This window comes from Brachionichthys hirsutus, chromosome 2, assembly GCF_040956055.1.
Source record: "Brachionichthys hirsutus isolate HB-005 chromosome 2, CSIRO-AGI_Bhir_v1, whole genome shotgun sequence".
In the NCBI taxonomy this organism is placed as follows: domain Eukaryota; kingdom Metazoa; phylum Chordata; class Actinopteri; order Lophiiformes; family Brachionichthyidae; genus Brachionichthys; species Brachionichthys hirsutus.
Window position 1 is genome coordinate 9,922,362 of NC_090898.1, and position 19,361 is coordinate 9,941,722.

Below are 19,361 nucleotides of genomic sequence, written 5' to 3' on the forward strand. Positions count from 1 at the left end.
ATTGTTTCCCATTATGGGAAATAGGTGCAAGTTCAATAGCCTACGTACTGCAATTTACTATCATGACAGCATCAACTAAATGACTAAAAGCACTCTAGTGGCCTTAAATAAAGAGGTGTACAGATTAAAGAGGGAGATTCCAGCCTGTGAAGAAAGCACAAGGCAAACGCAGATGAATCGTGAAAATGCACATCAGAAGAGGTGGAGAGAGTAAGAATGAAAAGAAGTGCGTCTGTTATGTTTGTTTCATTAAAAATGCACCGATGAAAGCTTCCAGACTGGCCGATCTGCAATAGATTTGTAGCTCTCATCTCCACCATAATAGATCATGTTGTTTACTGATTAAAGGATCAGCGTTTCTCTCCCTAGAGCTTCTATGTTCCCTGAAAGATGAGCAGGCCATTTGACCAATGATAGGAGGGATTCCATTGGTAAACAACATCAACTCGAGAAAGTCAAGAAACAGTTTTAGTTGTTTGAACTGAGTCAATGAGTCAAGAGCACGAGTCCCTTGTTCTGCAAGCACGTGTAACGTGGCCACCAGGGGGCAGACCTGAGAGAAGCTGGGTGGGTGGACGCTATTGATGCCCTGATTTATTTCATGAACAAAGTCAACTGAAGGTTACAGGTACCCTGGATGTACTGCCGCCTGCAGGGCCATTTACAAGCCACACAACAAAAGAAAGCCCAGACCAAGAAGCAGGAGGTTTAAACGTGTACACTGCAGCAAATACATGATATACTCATAAGCATTCATAAAAAAGAGCTTCTATCGTGTGTGCAGGTAAACAGATGACGTACAGGCTGGAGTCACTGACTTACCACGTTTATCAGTGGGGGAGCAGCGGCCTCTGCCGGCCATCCGCGGTACCACACTCCAGACAGACAACGCACTCCCATCCATTCAGTATTCCTCTCGCGTTGCGTTTCATTCAGCATCTCCTGGCTCATCGTCTCTCAGAGTTGCGGCTGCATTTGCAGTTCAAAACACGTCTTCTTACTCCAATTCCAAAAAATTGTTAACGTGAGAGTTGGTGGGCACGCCGCACACACAAAACAATTTTACTCAGGCCGTCTTGTCTGGGAGGTTACGGGAGAAACAAAGATGCCATGGCAACGATGACCGGGGTTACCGAGGAAACGACCGTCACCATGGTGACTGCATCACAGCAGGCTCTATTTGAGGCGTTCAACACGAAGCACGCTGCGTCTTGATAGCTGCGTGCGCGCGCGTGTGAAAGCGATGTGTTTTCTTACACTCACGTCTCTTGAAGCGAGAATAAAACGGTAACAGTCGGTGCGTCTACGTTTTTATGGTTTACCGCTTATAAACGAAATAGCCAACCGGAACAGTTCATATCGAGGAATTATACTTTTAAAGGCTGGAACATTTGGACTGGACGTTAACGCACATTAAAGGCATCGCACGAAACGATCACATGTGTTTAAACACACACACACACACACACACATCTAAATGAGTCTGATTATTATACATATAGGCTATGACTGACGAACCACGACTCAAGACGCACGTCAATACATTGTGAGTGTCCTTCTGCGCTGCTCCGGACAGTTTGGCTACATCTTCGGTCACTACCTGTCGTTTGTTATTGCACAATGCACAACAGGTCAATCCCTTCACTTAGAGAAGAACATTAGGCCCGTCAGCTCGAGGAGCTCTTTCTGTCTGGGCCCGGATGGAACCTTTCAGAATTATGGATCCAGATCGGTGACTTGAGAAGTCGTGATTCTTTGAACGGAGCGTCTCTGACAGGATATAAACACGCTTTGTTGTTCTCCTCTCTCTGGGTTTGTTTGTTTGTTTTTGGTCCACCGGTGCGCCACACAGAACCCGCTGTGTGTTGACGCGCACGGCCTCCTCCCTGTGTGTTCCTGCACGTTCCACGACACTTAAATTACGGCTACACGTCGGTGAAAATCTTTTTGTTTATATTCACACAGTTTTGGGAGTCGTTTTGCGCGTTGGTGGGAAAGTTGGGCTGCTGCTTGAACGCGGCGTGCTCCTCTATCACCATATATTCGCTCTTGCTGAGCGAGGAAGATGAACGCGTCTTCCTCAGCTCGTCCGTCTCTGCCAGGGGCTGACAGCTGCCCACGTGCAGGTACTGCGCCTGCTCCTCGCCCTCCGTCTCCCGGTGATAGAAATAGTTGAAATTGGAGACGATGACGGGCACAGGCAGGGCGATGGTGAGCACGCCGGCGATGGCGCACAGAGACCCCACGATTTTCCCCCCGATTGTCACGGGGTGCATGTCGCCATAGCCTACGGTGGTCATCGTGACAACAGCCCACCAAAAGGCGTCGGGAATGCTGTTAAATCCCGACTCTGGGTCGTCTGCTTCAGCAAAGTAGACCGCGCTGGAGAAAAGGATGACGCCGATGAACAGGAAGAAGATCAGCAGGCCCAGTTCGCGCATGCTGGCCTTCAGAGTCTGCCCTAAAATCTGAAGCCCCTTCGAGTGACGCGACAGTTTGAAGATGCGAAAAACTCGCACGAGCCGAATTACGCGCAGGATGGCTAACGACATGGCCTGCTGCCCGTTGCCCTGCCGCTCCGCCAGCTCGGTGCCCAAGGTGATGAAGTAGGGGATGATGGCCACGATGTCAATAATGTTCATGATGTCTTTGGAGAACGTGGCTTTGCTGGGACATGCAAAGAAGCGCACCAGGAGCTCGAAGGAGAACCAGATGATGCACAATGTCTCCACCACGAAGAACGGGTCTGAGAAGGGGCTGATGAAATAGGGGAGCGTGCCGTTTATCACAGGCGCAATGACGACCGGGTCCCTGTTGTCGTCCCTGAACTCCGGCAACGTCTCCAAGCAGAAGATGACAATGGAGATGAGAATAACCAGGACAGACACGATCGCTATGCCCCGAGCGGGACCCGAGCTCTCTGGGTACTCAAAGAGCAGCCACACCTGTCTCTGAAATTCATTTGCAGGCAACGGTCGCTCCTCCTCCTTTATGAAGCCCTCATCCTCCCGGAACTTCTCCATGGCCTCCTCGCCCAGTTCATAGAACCGGATCTCCTCGGAAAAGATGTCAATGGGAACGTTAACGGGTCTTCTGATGCGCCCGCCAGACTGGTAGTAATACAGGATGGCGTCGAAGCTGGGTCGGTTCCGATCGAAGAAGTACTCGTTCCTCAGAGGATCGAAGTACCTCATCCTCTTCTTGGGGTCCCCCATCAGCGTCTCCGGAAACTGGGACAGAGTCTTGAGCTGCGTCTCGAAGCGCAGCCCCGAGATATTGATGACGACCCGTTCGCAGCATTCGTGGGCCGGCTCGTATCGATCCAGAGAGTGGCGGTGGTGGCCCGGATGAGCCGCCGACTCCTCCAGCATGTTGTCACACGCCGCCACCGTCATCGCGTCGGCATCCGTCTCGGTGTATCCGTGGTTCACCAAGTTGTCACCCCGGGCTTTGTTGACACTTGGCGGCGGTGAATGCAGGAGGCTGAGGTGGTCGTCCATGCGCGGCGGAAGGCGCGTACAGGGGCGGCCGCCGCGCCCCCTCTGCGAGCCCCGGTCAACCGCAGCCGCCGTCTCCTCCGCCGTCTCTGCCGCTCTCTGTTCGTTCGCTTCACTTTCACTTTGTTGCTGTTCCCGCCCACGGAGGAGGAGGGGGGGGGGGGTTATAATCGGGGCCCCCACCTGCCCACGGCGCGCAAGGGCTGGGGTACCTTTTCCTGACGTCCGCCAATCGCAGGACGCACCGATGTACACAAGAAGCAACAGACGGGCGTCATTCAGCACCATCGACTGGGCGTGACCAGCTCCTTCCTCCGCTCCGTTTTCCAGACACGCACACACGCACGCACGCTTAAGTACCAAGCGAGCACGATCAGTCCTCTTTTAAAACAAGGTCATCCCCCCATCGATGGCACATTTTCATGTAGGATAGTCATAAATATATCAGACGAATCATATTCTTATTCCGGACGAGTCTCAAGGGCGCAGCAGCATTACGCGCCCAAACCTTCTCTCGCAGCCTTTGTTCCATCCAAGACACGAATATTGGATGTGTCGTGACAAAATTAAATGGATTCTCAAAAGGAACAGAGTAACATTTGTTTCCCGATCACGCACAAAGTAACATGACTTGGAATGACTGAAATTCCCTGAAATTCGAGGTGGCCATAAGTGCAAATATGTGCAAAAAAAGATATGATATGGCGACCAGAGAGGTCAAACGAGTCAAAAGGCGTGAAAGTGACGTGACGTAGGAGAATATCAGAATATTTTTAAACATATAAAGAATCCATGAATTGGAGGGACACACACACACACCAGCCTGGATTAATATTTAAAGGTTCATTTATTGAATATCAAAATGGCCAAAAAAAAAAGACCAAATCACACATAGTGACAGATCTGATTAAATATTATCGCACAACCTGAAATCTGACCAGTTTCTACTCAGGATTAATAAACTCAAAACTTTCAGTAATTATCATGCTACTTTAAAATTACGTGTTTATTATCGTGGTATTAAAGCCACCAACTCTGGGATTGCAGGCAGCTGACAGGTTGACGGATTTGATGTTGATTTTCTGAAGGCCTGGTGGCTGCTGTCCGAGGTGCTGAAATGGAGAACTTGTGAATGTTACGGTCACAGTTTTTTTTTTTTCTCAGTCTACAGTCTCCTGTAGACAAAAACTATCTAGTTGATTAAATCAATATGAGTGGGATGAGAAAAAGGGCAATACAGTAGCCAGACCAGTAGGCGAAGAGAATCAGAGGCTGGAGGTGCCCAAAAGGACAAGACCGTATGGGCACCTTAGCTAACTGAGGATAAAAGCTGAATTATTCGAGTTAAAGCTGTGTGTAGTTTCTACCTCTTATTCTATTGAAAGCTTTTCTTGTTGCTTATGGACTGAACGGCAGTCCATAACAGAGATGGAGAAGAAACCATTGAAGCCAGCTGGTAATAAAGCAGGATCTGGCATTGCTAAATATTAAAGAATACCATGAATAATGATTTGAGATCATTTCTTCCAGATCTTCTAAAGCCTTTACAGATGGACTCAAGTCTTTATTTTAACACTATAAGTCATCACACTAACACACAAAAACATGTCAACAAGTGATAAGGACCTATTACCAAAGGGGAGATTGAGACACTGGACTAATTGTGAGGGATTACTGTTTTTTTTTTTGCTTCTTATGAGCATCCGTTTCCTCCATATTAAATTAAATGAGCATCAAATGATTGGACTAATCTAAGAGGGAAATATGCAACAGCACTCAAGCTGACCTCACACACCCTCAAATGCTCACACACAGACTTCAGTTGCTGAGGTGAGGAATGGCTGCGGAGAGGGTCGTAAATGTAACGTTCTTGGGGCTGCAGGTTACAGAGGACCTGAGCTGGGCCAACAACACCAGGGCTGCGCCCGAAATCTCACCAGCAACTCTTTTTCCTTAGGAAACTCAGGAGAGCCAACCTGCCCAAAAAATTGCTGGTGACTTTCTACCGCTGCACGATCGAGAGTGTGCTGACTTCCTGCATGTCCGTGTGGAAGATCAGTGGCGCCCAGCTTCCAGACTTACCCACCATTTTCTCCTCACGCTGCCTCCGTAGATCCCTCAGGATCATTGAGGACTCACGCCACCCTGCGCATCAAATGTTCCACCTCCTCCCCTCGGGTAGGAGCTGCAGGTCTATTAAGGCCAGGACGGCCAGACTGACAAACAGTTTCTTTCCTCAGGCAGTCAGACTGGTGAATAAATCCTCCCCTCTCCCGCTGCCCACCTCATTCACTCTGCTACCTCTGTCATGCCTCACTTAAATGCTGCTGCTATTATATGCATATTTTATCGGTAAAAACTGTTTCGTGTTAAAATGTTCACATATTTATATTTGTATTTATCCCGTGTTGAATTTGTGCTGCGTTATGTTATGTTGCCTGGAGTTGCCGTACTGTCTCGTTGTTCTTAGAATAATGACAATAAAGGTGTTTGGATTGATTTTATTTTATTTGATTGATAGTACTAGCAGCAGCTAAACAAAAGCATCACATCCCTTGTAAAGAGGCACCAGAACACAAAAAATTATATCTGCTAAATTAAAAACATTTTTTAGAGTGGGCCCCAAAGCCCAAACAACAGGGTCGTCTTGTGTTCCACTATGTTTCACAGGGAAAATTCAAAATCTATTATTCAGTTTTCAATCATGACATATCTACAGGCTTATTGTGAATGATTGGTGAAGAGTGTTACTCTGTTTTCTTAATGAGGCCACATTGAAGGTGCATTAAAAGGGCCAGTCGGTCCACAGGGACTGAGCTCAGGAACAGCCGAAGGGCCTTTTAACGTGGTTTCCACTCTCCACGTTAAATATAGCACCGTCCAACTCCCTTGTTAACCTAAAAAAAAGAAATTAGGCTACCTTGCACGTTGCACTTGGATTCCATAAAATGGAATGCGGCTGAATGAAAGGCATTCAGAACCCAGAGGGAAGCTCAGCTGGCTTAAGTCATGGACATCTGGTTGCACTTGAGAAAATGAGTTGGCTTGGATCTTCTGTGAGGATTCTCAGCAGCAGCTGTTCACATGCTTCCTGGAAAAAAATGGTTAATTACTTTAAAGACAAAACTAAGGATGGAATTGTCAGCGTCTATGTGTGGTTTGTACTCGCTGACCTCACATGCCTGCTTGCATGTGCATTAGTCATGCTTCCGCCCATTTCCATAAGAAACATTAACATTTACGGTACTTCATCGCCACCCACCACAATACTTTCAACAATGAAGTAATGGAAGATTGCATTGAAAGTTTCTTTGCTTTACATGCTCCTATATATTTAATCAGGCTAAGCTGCTTCCTATTGGTTAATGTAGAGGGTCCTCAACTTACGACCACAATTGGTTCCGAGGGTTTCGTCCTAAGCCGACTTTCTTATAAATCAGCCCATGTTATAAATTACCATGAGCAAATTATACTGCGTCATTATAACGTAAATGAGAAGTTACTTCCTTTTGGTAGACATCGTGGGTGAGACTCAATTCGCTCGCTTTCCGGTATGTTGTAAAATCACATCGCAAAAAAGACAAAAAAACAACAACAGAAGACCAGTGTGGTCGTAAAGTCGAACTGTCGCAAGTCACATAAGTCGTCCAGACTTCCCTCTCCCCAGACACCTCCTCTAGCTCATGTTGCTGAATATTATTACAGACAAAGTGCAGTTTAATTGTAGGTTGGACAAACTAATGCTAATTCTAATGGTGCAGAAATAAAGTCAGTGGATCAGCTTTCGGCCGCTAGTCATTGCATGTTCATGGAAAATACTGTAACAGATGTTTTGGAACAAAGTGATGGTTGTGGAGCCATTAGCATTAAAATACTCCTTTTATTATTCATTTATTTGTGGCTTTACACAAAGATGAAGGCTAACCATTGGAGGATCAAAAGGTAACGATTTGTCACCGTACTGATGTCAGAACACTGGAGGCACTGTTCAAGTTTCCCTAGCAGTAAATGTCAGTGGATCATATGTCATTTTAACAGTGGAATAATATTCAAGTGGGTTTTTTTTTGGTTGTGTTCCTTGGGAAAGGCCTTGGGGAATGAAAGGAGCACTGATGTCTGAGGAAGGGAAGAGTTCATGCCATGCAGGCTTAACATAGAAAAACTACATTCGCTACTTATAAAGCCTAGAGTCATTAAGAAAACAATGCATTTAAAAAAATTGCATAACATTGCATTGCTAAAATGATATGTCATTGTGAGATTCAATGACAAATGTAATGCCTCAAACTAATGAAATCCGCCTGTATCTGATAAATTAGACCTCCACGTTTATGAGCAATGTCTTCCCGTTACTCAGCCAGTGTCATGTCGTCATCCAGAGAAGATCCTCTTCCGTCCACATGCACATAAACAGTAAAGGCACACAGGGGTGCTGTAAACTGAATGCTCACAAATGAAGAGGGGGTCCATGTGGGCTAGCGCCTGTGTGTAATGTCTAATTAATCCATTCTTATTAGCATAATCAATGCTGTCAAAAACATGGGGTACAGCTGCACATGACAGATGCCCCGAGGAGGAAGGAGGAGGAGCACAGAGAAGGAGAGGATGAGGCCCTCTGAAGAACAAAGCCTGGCTGACCACAATCTGCAAGACATCCAGCACCAGACGGTGGTGTCGGGGGGGAGAAAGGGTGGAGTGGAGAGGGAGGGATGTGGCTCAAGCTCAGCTGGCTGCGTCATTGTTTGACTTCTGATGATTTCTGTTTGCCGTGTGTTGGCAAAGAGATAAACCAACACTGGAAGCGCAGGTGAAGCATGCACATGGACCAACGCACACAGCCGCACAGAGCGTGACTGCAGTGTCACAAGTATGAAGATGTAGCGGCAGGCGGCATGAATGCATAATAGATACCATCCCACCAGGGCATGTCAGCTGCAGCAGCAGGAGACAGAGCTTCCCTGCTTTCCACATCAACCATCGGTTCCTTTCAAACACAGAATGAGGACAGAAACAGAAAGAAAAGAAAACCCCATCTTTGGGAGAATAATTCAAGTTATTGCTGCAGCTCCGGAGACAACACGTACAGGACGTTGCTAAATTATAAAGCCTGGTAATGATCTGTTAATTAGAATGTTTTTTCTGTGTGTTCTGCCCTACTTAGGAGCGAAGTCTTTCTCAGAACGGAGAGTCGCTCTGAATTAGAGTTACAACCATGAGAGCAGCTGCTGGATAATTGCATTGCACTTCACATGTCTGTAGAACATAAACCAGAGTGTGTGTTTTTCCATTGAGGCAGGCTTGGCAGTGAAGAGCTTGGGAAGCAGTGCTAGTGGGAGACACAATGTTTAGGAAATAGCCAAAATGAGAGCACCCCTTGGCATTTCTTCTCCTCTCTGTGCTGACTGCTCTTCCATGTCTCTCACCTACGCTCACCCCCGTCCATACCTTACATCACCTTTATCATTTACCTAACTTTTACATCTTGATGCACTCCTTGGAGGCAAAATGCATCATTTCTATGTTTTGCAAGCCTGTTCGTGCTTCCTGATACAGTTTCTTTCGGCGCGGTTACCTCATATCCCTTATCTAAAACCAAGACAGAATTTAAAAAAATGTCATGGTAAGGAAACTACTGATATTTCAAATTCCAGCCGAGTGGCTTTTATTTCTGTAAATACTTCAATTCCAAGTGCTTGATTACACAAAATTCTGAAGCTTAATTTGCTCCCCATCTGTGTTTCCAGTTTACCTCGGTTTGATATGTTCCTCTCTGCACTGTGACCCCAGTTGGTCCAGATGGTTGTTGGATCACACAACCAGATACTGCATGCTACAGTGCATCCACAGAGGTCTGCTGTGTTCATCACTAGCATATATTTCTTCTCTCAGCCGCAGCATTACTCCATGACAGGCATAATTAATTAAACATTTCTTGAAAAATTATAAAAATGTGGAATTAGGAGGAACAAATGGTATTATGCACATCATTAATTTAATTTAATACATTAGAACTGTGAACATTTCTGACACGAGTCGTGTCAGACAAAAACTCCCATGGTCCCACAATATGTTCATCAGCAGGAGACACATTCTCACAGCTTATTTTTGTATTTTTGTATCACAAATTGGCAGATATATGATTAGGATTGTATTAAAGGGCTATGTCTTTAGAATTATCTGTTATTCCTCAATAATGTAATTGCTTGTGCTGAATAAACAGATTTCTATGAAGCCAGAAAGCAGCCAATCTGTAGCCAATATTTATGAATACATAATTAAATTATTGACATGCTTTTTGCTATCATTATAACGTATTATAAGCTGGTTGGTCTGCCCCACATCCACTAACATCCTACATTATTTTCTTTAAACGGCCTTTCATGACTCTTGCTGCAAAATAGCTGCATTTGTTTTAGTTTTGAACCTAACATTTGAGTTCCTGCACACACTACTACACTCTAACCCCCGCTGAGGATTATATCCATTGGGGCCTTGAAACAATCAGGCATGAATTCCCTCCTTTCTGCCAGACCCTTGCTGGGTGGAAGGTTTCTGGTTATCAGTAGAAAAATATCTTTCCAGCATTTAAAATAATGATTTTTCCAGCTCGTCCAGCTGCTCACTGTTTGAGTCAGTATAGCCACAATAGATCAAAGGTCACACATTTGTTTTACTGCTTCCCTGTGGAAACCTACTGCAAAAACTGTACACAGATGTTATTTCAATGTCCTTCAGTTTCCAAAATTATTGCAGCACAAAACTAGTAATTCACAAAATTGTTACATGACCTAATAAACTCTTCTCAGCGTCAACGCGACAGGTCCATAAATCTAGGATGAGACAAGAAGGTGATGATGTATTTAGCGTGAGTATATTTAATCCCATTTATGGAATTATGGTGACTATATTTCAGTATAAGAGGCTTATTAATATATAATAATAAAGTAATATATATTTGGTGCATTTCTTTTTACAACTTTTTGGAAAAGGTAACAAATAATTTGAGTAATTTTTTCACGCTTCTTTAAATCCTGGATGATAATTAAAATAAAACACATTGTCAACTCCATCATGTTAGAATGAACTGTCTTTATGTAAGAAAACAATTGTGAGAAAAGGTGCAATCGCTGCAGGTCCTCGGCCAGTGAGAGCCTTTCAGCAGCTGCCCATTAACCCATTGTGTGTGTGTGTGTGTGTGTGTTATCCATCAATCTTTCTCTACCCTTGACTTGACCGCCACTCAATGGTTCATCAGGAGCATCTTCTTCACATCAGTCTTCATCCATCACTCTGGGCCTCTCTGAAAGGTGTTGCCATAATAAATTATTCGGCTTTGGCATTTAGAATTCTCTGTCCTTCTGAACGGAGAACACATTCCCTAAGCACCGGATTCATAATGCGAAGTCATGAACCCTCGCCTCAGGATATATAACATCTTCTCCCACCACGATATATCAATTTTGTTTTACTGTATAGCAGTTCACAGTCTGAGAATAAGAGTGTACAACTGAAATAAAATCAATCCACGGGGAAAAACAATTAATTATATTGTTAGTTGGAATAATATCATGCAAAATCCACATGAATTTGAACATGTTTACGTATTTGAAGAACAAGTCTGATCAACTATAAGACCAGTATATTTTGACAAAACAATACAATCTAGCTACTGATAACAAAACTCCACAAAGAGCTATTTAACAGAAAATGAGTAACACTAATAAGTGAGTGTTCTTCCCAGCATTTTTCGAGAAACTATGCTGAACAACAGTTAAGAAAAAGAAAAGAGAGAGAGAAAGATCTATCAGACTGTTGGAGCAAACTTTCCAAAGCGTCATTTTATTTCCACTGCCTGCAGTAACGCAGTGGAAATAAGAACAAAAAAAAGACAGGAAGGCCTGGCATTAATTACAGTAAAAAGGGAATATTGGGGGTAACTGTATCCTTTTGGATTGTTTAAAGGGGAAATGTTTGGGAGCTGTTTTCCAATACAACACGTTTCTTGAAACCTTCCCCCCCATTTTATCTGAACTTTAAACACAAAAGAGTTTTGCAAAATTGTACCTGAACAGTGTTTAATGTTTGGCTATGAGAATGTCTAAGTTAGTTTCCACATGACCTTTACTGGAGGATATACCAAAAATAAAAGGATGATGTTGAACAGATGTCTCCTTATTGGTTGTCTTCATTTCCATCCTTTTCATGGCTGAGCATTTCTGGATCAATTATATTTATTAAAACTGAGCCATTTTTTTTAAAAGTACCTGAAAAGGTTTGTTTAGTTTTAAATCAACAGATTTCTAACCGCTCATTTTTTTTAGCAAACCCTCTTGCTAATATGAATATATCACACACATATTAACTCAATAGGAATATACACATACCATTACTGTAGATACTATAATCAAACAGCTTTCCTCTTTATGAATGAAAAGCTATTTTTTACAAATTCTAACCCAGACTCCTGCTCTACAAATGACAAGACTGCTTTAATAAGCATGTTACCTTTTCATAACCATAATAAAAATAAAAATAAAGTTTCAAGAAACTCTGGGAACCTTCTGTAAGACCAACTCTCTAATACTGAGTGGCATCATTGAGTGATAATAAAGTCAGTGCATCTGTGGTTTTCACTCACTTCTGGTGGACCGAAGCCCTGCAACCCTGCGCTATTTATAGAGGAGAGGAGAGGAGGTTAAATTAAGGCTAGCTCTGTTCTCGTCTTTAACTTCAGAACAGAGCAAAAGGTTAATAGCACTGAGACTGGAGAATTAGAGCAACTGGAGGAATCAGAGCAAACAAAAACTGTCCCATACAGACACACACACAGCGCCGCTCACCGCAGAGCTCCCTAGGTACCAACTTTGACAGATGACCTACCAGGGCATCTGGGGGAATGCAGGCAGTGTGAATAAAATTTCAGAAAAAACGTACATTCACGGAGTAGCACAGTCACCCACCCAGCCGGAGAACAGGATGGCATTGGCACAAGACTCATTTATATCGCAGATATGGTTTCCTCACTCTCCGTTTCACATAGTGCCATCTTACCCTTCATTATGCCTCTCCATTATCCCCCCAATCTTTCCATTTACCCACCATCATCAATTCTTCTCCCATCCTGGAAGTATCTTGCATGGCAACATACATATATATTTGGATGCATGCAATTTTGTGTATCCAGACGTGTGCATATAGAAGAAGTTGAGCTGCTTTAGAAAAGAGGTCTGATGGTTGTAATGCTGAATGTGATGTCTTGCCTGATGACATTTACATAATCACACCGTGGCTAAAGGGTTCAATGGCTGATTTTGGCCTTAGAAGGGAGAAGAGCCATATGGGAGAAAGCAGCTAAGCTGAGGAACATTAGATTTGACTGAGGATGTGTTTCATGCCAGTTATTCTTTATATGAATTGTCATCCTTTGCATCAAGTCCATATTTTTATTATTTTTATTATCTTTTAGCTAATTGAAATTCTGAAGTCATATATATATATATATATATATATATTTGCTTTGTCGGCTCAGGTGCATAAGATCGTAGCCACGGACACGTTACAGAACTTCATCTGGACTCATGTTCCTGTCAAACAGATGAAAGTTATTAACTGTTCCACTATGTCACCAGAACGTCATTAAACAGCACATCTGTCTGTACACTGCTGCTGTGAAGGTGGTCCCAGCAATGTGGTTGAGATTAAACCTAAAACCTGTTGAAACATACGAGGAGCTGGAAAGTTTCACAAATCTCCTAATAGATGAGGGAAGCTTTAGGATTGTTTGAAAAACGCGATGCAAAGTACATTACTGCTGAAAGTGTGATCATATAATAGCTTTATCTTTAGATTGCTATTTGTTATCGATAAAATAATAAGGCGTAGGAAATAACCCTGCAACTTGACTTGATTTCTGTCCATTACAGATTTCAGACACAACCAGGAGGTCACATAAAACTCTTTTGCTCAGCCCTCCATCTTCCTCACAAATCATGATCTTTAGGGAACACACCGAACCAAATAATGAAAGAAAGGACACATGGAGGGATAGAAGAAAGAGACGTCGGGTGTGCAACCGTAGGGTCATTCTATTAAACCGCTCACTCGCCTCTGGCCTGTAATGGCCTTGACGATAGCATCATTGCCCAGTAGAGGCACGTTAATAATGTAGCAGACGGGAGAATAAAGCTGCCAATCAAAGAACTTCCGTCCCCACCGCTCTGAGTGAATTATTCACCACCGGCACTGATTAGAACAGGGAGCAAGAACAAGGAAACGGAGACTGGCATAGGTGTGGAGAGCGCGACAAAGGCGCAATGTGACTCGAATGGGGGAGGAGGCGAGGTAGAAGAGACGGGAGGAAACAAAAAAGTAGTTTGTTTATGTTTTATGGAGCCAAAAGAGTGGCTTGTGGTTCATATCAAACAACTTATAACAGAATATAAGTCTCGCTGAAAGAGTCGGTGGCAACCGCTGAGGTACGCTGGTGCTCTGCCGGAACAGAACACAAAGGAAACATGCACACAGGCCACCTTCTAATTGATAGGAATTTAGATCTTACAGGAGCAGCTGCAAATGCTATGAAGGACAGTGACACACAACATAGTCATTCATGTGGTGTGTGTGTGTGTGTGTGCGTGTCTTTTCAATGAATCCAATCAGATTCTCTATCCTGTTCTTTCCATTTCCTCTTCGGTCTCCTTCCTTCAACATACAACACAGCTTCCTGCCACTTATAGCTTGAACGCAACTCTTCCTTGCAAAACTTGAGTTAAAGAGATGCAATTAATAACCTAAACGCATTGAGCTCAGTGATATATTTAGCCTTTATATCATCGTTACATGCTAGCAAAGCAACGCAGGGATGGATAGAGGTTGATAATTAGAAGCCTGTGACATGAAAAGAAATGTGCCACATAATCATTTACGCATGCGAGACAGACACACAAATAGACAACCTTTAAATGGAAAGTGGATTTAAATTCCAAGTTCCCCAAGTTTCCACTTCTGCTCCACCGTGAGAAGAGGTTCAAAAATATGGAGATGATAGTAATTCACAAGCATCTCTTCATACTTCTTGTACCAGGACTGTGAACAATTCTATATGTGAACCTCAAGAAGACCTTCTTTGAATTAATGAGTGCAATTCTTAAAAGGGACAACATATAATTTTTTTCTTTTTTTTACTAAATAAGTGGATGAACAAGAGAAGGAAAAATAATCATCTGCTTGCTGTGGATGTCGTGATGCAGTGAAGTCTCCAGCAACGCTTCACATAAACGTCCAAAGCTAATAAATGATTCACGACCAAAACATGTTAAAGTATTATGAAGCTTGTCAGCTTAGTAGGGCATTAACCCTGAACATGTGTGAGAGAATGAGAATAAGGTTTTAAAAACATTTAGTCTGACTGAACTTAATGCATTATTATCATTATTATTATTATTATTATTATTATCCTAAATGGCATGTACATCATATGTCAAACAACAGATCCAAATTTCAGTAACTGAATACAGAAATGTTGAATTTAATGAAATGTTACACTAGTAATGACATTTACAAATGTAAATGTAGACAAATGCATTATTCATTATTAGAATTAGTATTGCATTCAAACTCCTCCTTCTGACCTATTAAACTACGCAGTTTAGTAGCAGCAAAGCTGTAGTGTGAACAGATGAGAAAAAAAACATGTCCTGCTTGCTTTGCACATTAGCTAAAGACCAGGGAACAAGGGAAAAATTCACTCCAACAAGTGACGTGTGAAATATGTGTTCCATACTTTTATGCTATATACTGAATCCTTTATGTCCTCCAAGAGAAATATGAACAGATCCTGCAAGCTTCTTAGTCTTTCAGTCACCGGATGGTTTTGTTCTGATGCAATACACACTCTCTCATACTTTTTATTATTGCCACGGGGAATATCTCATATTGATGAAAGTGCACTTTGCCTTTTTGACTGCAGTCTAGAAGATGGCATTATTCATCATTTCCTGAACCATGTATTTTTAATGCATCTTTAGTCACATGGCTGTAAGCTAAAGGAGATAGTGCTTAAAGTTAACAGATCCTAATCACACACGTTAATCTGAACGACTGCGGCAGTCTGTTCATTACTAAAAAAAAAATGCACTTGCATGCTTTTCAGGATGCTCAGAGGAAAGTATTTAGTCAACCCGGTTGTTTTGAAATTCTAACAGATTCTTGCTTGCAACAAATTTAACAAATGTGGCCGTTGGGAATGTAGAATAGAAGTGAGAGTGTAACCGTCTGAAATTATTTAACCTATGACGTAAAGAGACTCCAGACTATGACGTAGAATCTTAAAGAAACATTAAATTTAAACCTGTGGAATAAATACAGCGTGACACTGAAAAAGACAATCTCACTTTCCACTCAGATTGCTATAAATAGCCGCTGCTGCCACTTAGTGGTGTGGAGAGGGAACTGAAATGATCAGAAAGAGGAAACCGCTCAACATAGTCAGCAAAATAACATGAATGGAAAATATAAGGAGTTTTGTGTGTAAAAAAAAAAAAAAAAAGTGTGAGAGAGAGAGAACAGAAGAGAAGTTCAGGGAGTATATTTTAAAGGGGAGGGGTTCAGCGTTGAGACAGCAAGAGAGCCGGCCTTTGTAGTCCAGTACAAAAGAGCAGACAAAGAACTTTAGACACCTGATCGTCAAGGCCTTAGACAAGAGAGAGCGAGAGCCTGCAGGAATAAAGAGAGAGAGAGAGACGGACAAGGGCATGAGGTGCATTTGAGTATATGTGTGTGTCTGTGAAAATGTGTGTGTGTTTGATCTGGGGAGTGGGGAAAGCTCAGAAACAGGTCCCCATTGTGCAGCACTGAGTAATGAGAGCAGTAATGAGGGTTTAGGTTTCCAGATCTGCACCGTGGCAGGGCCTAAGAGAGCCGGGGAGCCTCGAGGAGGGGTGGTGGATATCACAGGAGATAAAGGAGCCAATAGCAGCCAACCGGGGGCCTCAAACCAGCACACAGGGAGTAGAGCCGACACTGTGGATTTAGATGACATGATACCGATTGCTTGATGACTTTATTCTTTGAAGCAACTGGAATATTTTTGTAAAAAGATGTTGGCACCTTCCTTTTTTTTTTTACCCCTTATTCTTAATCAATGCTTTCTCCTGTAGTATAAATTATTGACCACCTGGGGGAAGCAAAAGTTGATGCAACGTGTTTCCTTCCAAGCTGTGAAAATGATCGCTGCCATCTTTATCACTGGCACAATGTATGTTCCTCCCTTACAGTCAAGTTACTTTAAATATGCATTGAACTGCCAGGTGGGAGAAAGTTTTTGGTTTTTAATGGAGTAAAGGAATAAATATGACAAAAGATATTTCATTGCAAGTCAAAGGGACACATTAAATAATGTAATGTGGAGCAGAATTGGAGCAGAGTGCATCGATGTGTGTCCAACCTGCGCTTTCTACAGTTGGGGCTCATTTGAACTACTAATTTACTTTTAAATACTTTAATTTAAAGCGATGCATCTCGCCGCACTTATGTATTGCGAGTAAAACTATACTGCAAATGAGCTGCAAAAATTGGATAACATAACATAAAACATACAATCTGAAATGAAGCGGAAGGTTGGGGGGAGTCCGGACGAGAAGTCCCGCAAACGTAGCTATACCTGACCATAAAACACATTCTAGTCTTCCGTCTTTCAAAGGCTTAACGGATCAACATGTCCTCAAAGTACAAAATGTCTTGTATCTCAATGTCTAAATGTTAAATTAACTTGTGGTTCCTTGTCCTTGTGAAAAAAAAGATGTAAACTGATGTCTTTATTATCATAGTACGATGACAAGACCCTCGCTCAGCAGGTGCATGCAACCACCAAGTCAATTTATGACATCATGACTGCCCTACTCTGTCTCCGATTGGCTTGCAATGATGAAAACTTTCTGGAATAGTGTCTCCCTGAACGAACTTCAAGCCGTCCAGAGGCAGAGGACTGAAGGTCACGACTTCATCATAGCAGGATTAAGATTATTGCCTAGACAACTTTGAAAGCCAAATCACCTGATCCCTTCCCCATGTTCCACAAAATGTAAAACTTTTTGAGTTAAGCAAAGAAGGAATCACATAACCGCTCTCTTTCATTGGCAGAAGTAAGAATGCGTAGAAAGAGAAAGAGTAGCAGCGAATACATGAAAGGTTGTGAGTCAGCAACAGAATTCACTCTCTCGTGCACACACATGCACATAAAAACACACGCAAACCGCTGTTTTGTTTTCTCTGCCAGATGACAGGGTTGCAACTTCCTCTTCCACTATTAATCGTTAAGCAACCCCTGTCGTGCAAACAGTATATTTTGTCGAATCTGCCAGGATGAGAGGCCACATCAGAAAAAAAAACAGCAACATGTTAATAACTAGGTGAAGAGGGATTACCGTGTAATACATGTGTACTTTAAGTGTATGTGTACACCGTGAATTCGAGCGCTGTAATCTTTGTGAAGCAAGTCTGCTGGCAGTCAGCCGTGCTGGCTGGGATATTATCGATAGAGGATTCCACAGTAACGCTCGATACGTTGGTGAAATTGGTCTGGCCTGACTGCGCTCTCTGCTGACTCTTTGAAGACTTTAAAATCACCTTTCCCTCAAGGTGCATGTCCTAGAGAGGTTTATATTCACTACTTTACGAGATTTTGTTCAGAGACTAAAATAGCAGCCGATGTGTCTCTGTGCGTATGAACCACCATGAGCTGCAAATCCTTAGATGTCACCTCGTCATCCCTGGACTGGCTGGCTGGCTGGCTGGCTGGCTGGCTGTGTAAACTCAGGAGACTGACACTGAGGCCGGGGCCGAACAAGCCAGCAAGAGGAATGTAAGCATTTTGGAAATGTGAGAACTTGTCTGCGACTGGAAATCTCTAAGCAGTGTCCAACGCGCCATTAATGCTTGAGCTTGTGTGTCTGTGTGAGTCTTTGAAAGCCTCACAGTTTGCTTGACAGGTCCTGCTGACCCTATGAACATAAAGCACCTGCAAGTCAAGTCACTTCGGCTCAAAAATCACCTTGTTCACAGGCTATAATTTTTCAATGCTAGAAAATGTATTTCGATTCTTTTTCTTGGGGAAAAAAAAAAACAGGAGGACAGATGGAATGAATTTGACCCAGGCAACTTATGGAAGGTCAAAAGGCAACACTTTTTTTGTCTTTCTGGCATCTTGCCATGGCACTTTCTATGACACCTCCAAGACATCTGTGCGTGTGAGGGTGCAATATATATAGGAATCCAAACTTTTTATTTTGTGAGTACTGTGCATTTGAACAATCACAGGACTCTGTGGATGGCAGGTTTAGTGGGTCCACCACATTTTTCAGAACTGATATAGTGTCATGTTGTAAAAGTCTTGGTCCTCAGAGATAAACTCCAAATGATTTTGGGGATAAGTCAATCCAAATCTGCTGGAAGCATCTCCATGACGGCTTGTCGATTTATGACATTAGCAGAAAGTTTTGTAATAATTTCAGTGACACTTACGCCTCAGTTTTATGGCAAAATACCTGCAACTTTCTCATCCTCGGTTTTGTGATTAATCATTATTTACCAGCCTCTAATGGAGAACTAATCATCATGGTGCCAGCCTTGACTTGAAGCTGTCTGTTGACCAGTAGTTCCTTATCTGCCCAGTCTCTCTCTCGTCTCAACTCAGGGTCATGCAAAGGCTTTATTTGATAAGCAAATGCATCATAGTGGCATAACAAAGCTGTTTCAGTTCAAAGTGTTCTTTGAATGCAACCATCTTTGCCATGGCTGCAGAGCCATGTCGGCAGCAATGACGGTTATACATCTCAATTTCCAAAAAGGCTATACTCTCGCTCACAC

General features: G+C 42.9%; 1 protein-coding gene across 1 annotated transcript; it reads right to left on the reverse strand.

Annotated features, from left to right (window-relative positions):
- Positions 1-1,925: 1,925 nt before the first annotated feature.
- On the reverse strand, positions 1,926-3,509 carry LOC137899340 (potassium voltage-gated channel subfamily A member 3). The gene has a single exon (XM_068743373.1). The coding sequence runs from the start codon at positions 3,498-3,500 to the stop codon at positions 1,926-1,928; it is 1,575 nt and encodes a 524-aa protein (XP_068599474.1). The 5' UTR covers positions 3,501-3,509.
- Positions 3,510-19,361: the final 15,852 nt, after the last annotated feature.